This window comes from Octopus bimaculoides, chromosome 13 (genome assembly GCF_001194135.2).
Source record: "Octopus bimaculoides isolate UCB-OBI-ISO-001 chromosome 13, ASM119413v2, whole genome shotgun sequence".
Taxonomy (NCBI): domain Eukaryota; kingdom Metazoa; phylum Mollusca; class Cephalopoda; order Octopoda; family Octopodidae; genus Octopus; species Octopus bimaculoides.
The window spans coordinates 54,035,124-54,042,059 of NC_068993.1; the positions used below are offsets into that span (position 1 = coordinate 54,035,124).

A 6,936-nucleotide genomic window follows, 5' to 3' on the forward strand; every position below is an offset into this window, starting at 1 on the left:
ACACACATAGTATACTAACACATATCACACATGTATATTGCCTCTGTCTCTCTCTCTCCCTCTCTCTCTCTCCCCTCCCCCTCTCTCTCTCTCTCTGTTTCTCACACTCTCTCTCACACACACTCATACACAAACATTCACACAGACATGCAAACACATACACACAAATATATATATATGCATACACACACGCACATAGATACACACATATATATACACACACATACACACACATTCACATACACATGCAAACACATACACATACACACGTAAAGATACACACACACACATATACACACATGCATGCACATTCACATACAAACACATACACACACACATGTATACATACATATACACACACGCACGACATTCACATACACATGCTATCACATACGCACACACATATGCATACACATACACACACAGATACACACACACACATATATACACACATACACACACATATACATGCATAAACATCCATATGCACGTACACACATACACACATATACACACATGTATACATACATACACACACACACACACATACACAGACACACACGAGATTTTATGGATGCTAAATAGGGTATCCAAGTGTAAGTCTTCCATCACACGTGTTATTAAACATCCATAGAGACAGATGATGTATATAAACGAAAGCAAAACTAAGCTTCTCAACAATAAAAAATCCAATCTTATGCACAGCCCACCCACACACACAGAGTTAAGACGTTTATGAATGTATCATAATGTGAGGTCATAAAATCATTTGTCATTTCATACCTCCATACCAAAAGATTTCCTGAATCACAGCCTCAGAAACAAGGCACCACAATTATAATTCAACAATTATATTTCTACAAGCAATTAGTGAGACTTATTGGCCATGAAATTACATTATATCACTTTAACTCTTCTGCTGACTATTCTACTAGAATTACCAAACCTAGATGTTTTTCTTTGATGCTTTATTTCCAAAGACGCCACAAAGAATGAAATCTCTTTCTCCTATGTTAATGTGAATCACTGTTGGTTTTTGATTACACCTATCTTTAAGATCGGTGTATGTGTGTGTTCTCTTCAGAACCTGGATGTCTTTCAAGAAGGTCTATATTGAGAAAAGAATAATTAAATCGTATCTTTTGTCTTCTATCTGTTATCTGTTTCAGTCAGTGGACTGTGGCCATGCTGGGGCTCTGCTTTGAAAGGTTTTTAGTCAAACAAATCGTCCTTGGTCCTTATTTTCGTTTTTTATTTTTTTGTTTGGCTTTGTTTTTGTTTTTAAAGTTTGGTACTTACTCTCCATTCTTCACACCCTGGAACCATTTGATAACAACTGCATTGCAGTTCCATTAGATTAATCCAGTAATCCTCCTAATATCAGAATTAATGGCATTAAGGAAGAATGTGCTTACTTAGTCTGAAAACCTTAGTAAGGTTAATCAGTCTGCTTTTCTGGCTGGAAAGGAAATTAGATTAATGGTCCTCTTTGTTATTCTGTTTCTTCCCTCAGATAACCATTACATTTGATTATTTCATTCAATTTGCTTACGATTGAGGCAATATGAGTAACTTATAATAATAATAATTATGGATCTTTCACTTAATGATACTATTTTCTTCTCAGAAAAATACAGCAATTTCTATTTAGTATATCACAAAATGAGCATTTGAATTGATATTTGGGTCTCCTATATAGTTATACCCTCACTTCACAGAAAAACACAATCATTTCTCCCAGTAAATCTCAAAGAATCTACAGAACAAAGAATTTGAACTTTTAAATTTCTAGTCATCAACCTTTTAATTATGTCCTTACTGAAAATGTATTATCTCCAGTTTAAAATTAGAGATTGAATGCATAACCAAATGCTGTTGATGAGAACTTGCTAATGTTAGCTTACAGTCCTATGAAAATATTTTTCCATGCAATGTTAAATAATTTGCTATAATTAGGAAAGGTCACATGAATTATTAACTGTTCAAATTTATGTCTGTCGCATTGACCTAAACTGATCAGAACCAATTATACTCACAAGCCAACTAACTATCCATAAAATCATATTCTAAACTGACCAATCAAATACATGGAAAAACAATATATATATATATACCACACAGCCACTCCTGCAGGCACGGGAGTGGCTGTGTGGTAAAAAGCTTGCTTCCCAACCACATGGTTCCGGGTTCAAGTGGCTTGCCTTGTAAGTGGATTTGGTAGACAGAAACTGAAAGAAGCCCGTCGTGTGTGTATGTTAGTATTTGTGTATCTGTGTTTGTTCCCCTCCTTACCATTGCTTGACAACCAATGTTGGTGTGTTTTATTGGCAAAAAAGACCAATAAAATAAGTCCTAGGCATAGAAAGAGTAAGTCCTGGGGTCGATTTGTTTGGCTAAAGGCAGTGCTCCAGTGTGGCCACAGTCAAATGACTGAAACAAGTAAGAGAATAGAAGAGTATACACACGTGTGAATGAATGTGTTACTTTGACTGTGTCAGTTTACGTCTCTGGATGTGTATGTAATTATGTGTGTGGTCGTATGTGTGTCTATGCTGGAAGAATTTCAAGATTAAATTGGGTTTTTTATAAATATGCATCAGCTATTGTTTTCGATGCAATCTCAATTCATACTGTCTCAGATGATGAAATATTTTTAAAACATTTACATTTCCCCAATTGCAAAATTCTATGGTCATAAAAATTAACGATTTTTCTAAAAACAAATGTCATCCCATGGAGGATAACAGAAATTACAATGACAATATATGCTAACAGCATTCCAGAAATATCAGTGAGTCTATGTATAATTCTATTTCTATTGTATCATGGTTCAATACAGGAATTGTAATTTCCAAGCAAGCTACTGAATAAAGTTAAGATGCTGTTTCACCCTTTTGTTACTATATTTCTTTTGAGATGCTCTATGTTTCTTTCAATTAATTTTAAATATAACAAAGAATTTAGAATGTGGGCATTGTTTTTAAAAAAACCGTTATTTTCATATATATATATATATATATATATATATATATATATATACACACATTTAAACAAATACGTTTGATATATTCATGCGCATTCATGTGTAACACATGATGGTTTTTATTGATGGTGGTGTGGTAGTTAGGGTGAAAAAAATGTTATAGGGAGAGAGAGAGAGATTAAAGTGAGTGAGAGAGAAAGATGGCAGAGAGAGAGAGTGAGTGAGAGAGAGGGAGGTAACATTCATCCAGTAGTTATGCCTGTGATTGTTAAAATACTGAAGATGACAAAACAAAAATGACACATCAGAATTGCTTGCTAATTACCAAATAATTGTGTTGCGTCATCAATATTTGTGCATGAATCTGCGGTCAATATAAACTTTGTAAACAAAAGCAAAAACTAGACATTACCAGAAGACTATTTATAGATAATTTATATTAAAACTAAGTACACTAAAGTTGTAATTACTATTAAGGTAATATGTTTTATCTCAAATTTAGTTTTATAAATTATTATAAGAATTTCGATGATGTATATTTATGAGAAATGTGCGTAATTGAATCTTTAGTAAAATATCAATACATTGCCATATATAGAAAACATAATGTCCTACTAAGAGACCAATAAAATACATACCAGGCTTTAAAAAAAACAAGAAACAAGTACTGGGTTCATTCATTCAACTAAAAATTCTTCAAGGCGGTGCCCCAACATGGCCATGGTCCAACGATTGAAACAGATAAAATAGACAATAAAAAAATATTTCCTATTTTCCCTTCAACTTCTTAACATCCTGCCCCTTTCCTTTTGCCCCAATCTCATACTTATATCTTGAGTTTTACAACATTTATTTATGGAGTCTTCTCCAGCTATTACACATATTTTCTCTGTTGCTTAATCTCCCATCAATCTTATTACATTTCATTGCCTGTAATAAAAATACTCTCTTCGTTTTAGCATCCAGTTATTTTCATTTTAATATTCAGCTCCAATTTCAGCCACTCCTTGTTCATCAAAACTGAGGTCTACAACAAAATGTCATTATTTACATTATTTACATTTGACAGATATTTGTCTCCATCTTGTTATAATAATAATAACATCGAAAAATACCTTAGGAATGTGAACCCACATTCAAAATTTCCCCAAGACACCTGATGAAGGCTGGAGGGTATATCAGCTGAAACATTGTGTTAACAACAAACAAGATGAGGACAAATATCCATCAAATATAAATAATGTAAATAATGTACATAATCTCTTAAATGTCATGTATAATAAGCATAAAGAATCGCAGAATTCTGCTCTCCAAGAAATGAAGGATCTACAAGAGAAGATTGTCTCAGCTTTTGGAATAAAAACCAAATTAAAATAAATCCTTGTACATGGATATTAACTGATGAGTAGAATATCGTTAACTGTATCTACCAAGATCATATAACTATTTCTTAATTAGACATAAGCTTTTTATCTTTTACTTGTTTCAGTCTTTAGACTGCGGCCATGCTGGGGCGCCATCTTGAAGAATTTTAGTTGAATGAATCAACACCAGTAATTTTTATTTTTTTAAGCCTAGTACTTATACTATTGGCCTTTTTTGCTAAAATGCTTAGTTACTGGGATGTAAACACACCAACACCAGTTGTCAATTGGTCGCAGAGGACAAACACAGCCACAAACACACACAAACACATACAAACACACACACACATACACATATACACAATGGGCTTCTTTTAGTTTCCATCTACCAAATCCACTTACAAGGCTTTGGTTAGTCTGAGGCTACAGTAGAAGAAACTCGCCCAAGGTGCTATGCAGTGGGATTGAACCCAGAACCATATAGTTGGGAAGCAAACTTCTTACCACACAGCCATGGGGTAACAGAGACAGAATAGTTGCAAGGTTAAGAAGCTTCTGGACAACTAATCTCATGGTTATCAGTTCAAAACTTGTTACCCCTATTGAGTTCTTCTTCTGGGTCGGTCACATGACTCTGATTGTCACAGTCAAAATAACCTAACATCTTAACCAAGATATAATAATGTAATCGTCATCATCACCATCATCATCATCATCATCATCATCACCATCCTCACCACCACCACTGTCACTACCCACCACTACCACCACTACCATCATTACCACCACACCACCACTATCACCACCATCACCCTACCGCTACACCCATCACCACCTTATCAGTACCCCCATCACTACCACCACTACTACATTCATCATCACCACCACCACCACCATCACCACCATCATCATCACCACCACCACCACCACCACCACCACCACCACCATCATCATCACCACAACTAACACCATCACTGACATCACCACCACCACCACCACCACCTCCACTACCACCACCATCTTAATAGCATTTTTCTTTTTCCATGCTGCCGTGGGTTCAGTATATCTGCTGTACAGCATAATATCGCTCTTCTGTGTGGTCCAAAATGCTGTGATCTGACCTCAGCACTTTTTCCCATGTCTTCCCAGGTCTCCATCTGCTGCAGATAGCATCTAGCAACAGCACACAGCCCTCAATTCTCACCCAGCCCTCATCACTGATTTTATCTAAATGTTTATACTTGAAATGCAGAGGAATTGTTAAATATTTTATAAACACTGATAGACTTTGTAGAAAATGTATTTACCTTAAGGTCAGATATCATTCTGAACGGTAACTGTTACTGCTAAGTGAAGATTTTGTGTTTAGCTGTTTTTAAATGATGAAGGAACTTGGATCAAAAATGGAGAAGTCTGCATTCGGAACAGGATGAGAATATTGTATAATTGGTTTTTAAAGAGAACAAGTAAAAATGGCAGTTTTCTTTGCTTTTTTTTTTTTATCACAGATAAAACAAATATAAAAAAAACAGATATAAATGTATTAAATATAGAAGTATCTCTTTTTTTTTCTCTCCCCTAAATAAAAATTTTGTCTTCATTAGGTTTACTTTTAAGACCCCTTAATTCTTTGTTTTGCTTGCACATTTGTAACTTTATACAAAGACACAGCTCTATGAACTGGGTCTTTGGTATACAGGGGTTTGTGTGACTTGATATTATGTTTGCATATCGCTTTCTCTTTGGAATTTTCTGGAAAGAAAAAATAATAATAATAATAATTCTGACTTACAGAGTTGCAGTTGCAGTGAGTTCAAGAGATCCATCATAGATTCAGACATTGAGAAAGAGAAAGGTAGTCCATATACTAAATTCTAGCTTATGTTAGAGATCATTGAATGAAGTGTGTGATGTTATCTCAGGGTTAATATGAATAAACCGGTACCTGAAGAGAGAACAAAAGTAGAAAAAAAAAACACTCATTAGACCATTGAAGCATTAAAGAAAATTTAGACATGAAAATGATAAATATATATATATACATACATATATATATATTCACCATGATAGATCGCTAACCACTACATTTATATTTTTTTTCTCCTTGTTTCTCTCCTTATTTCTTTCTGTGTTCCTTTCAGTTGAAGACTTTCTCTATTCCCGAGTGTTATACTAATACATCCATTTGTTGTTTACACCACCTGTCTTCGTCTGTTGTTTTTTCGTAAATTCTCCCATATATATATATATATATATATATAAAGTTAAATTAAATAGAGAAATACTATTGACAAGCAAATAATTTATTTATACTATTACATGATATACTATGAATATAATATAACATTATATTATATAACATAAACTGTTATTATTAAAAAAAACAAGAAGGCCAACAAATTGTTTCAACTTATATACAATAAATTTTTGGATTGTCAATAGTATCTCTCTATTTAATTTATCCTTGTAATTGCATTATACACATGTTTATATGGTATTCAACTGATGTACCAGTGAAGTGGATGTTTAACACATCCCTTTGAAGGAACTCTTTTCCTCAGTTTGTTGCTTTATATATATGTGTGTCTG

General features: G+C 33.9%; 1 protein-coding gene across 1 annotated transcript in view; it reads right to left on the reverse strand.

Moving 5' to 3' along the window:
- The window catches only part of LOC106867556 (anoctamin-7), an 87,131-nt gene that overhangs the window by 54,971 nt on the left and 25,224 nt on the right, over nucleotides 1–6,936 (reverse strand). Inside the window, exons 2-3 of the mRNA XM_052972260.1 lie at nucleotides 6,140–6,292; nucleotides 5,655–5,760 (exon numbers count right to left, since the gene is read on the reverse strand). Coding sequence (XP_052828220.1) covers nucleotides 5,655–5,672 — 18 coding nt within the window. The 5' untranslated portion in view covers nucleotides 5,673–5,760; nucleotides 6,140–6,292. The remainder of the gene's footprint in view (nucleotides 1–5,654; nucleotides 5,761–6,139; nucleotides 6,293–6,936) is intronic.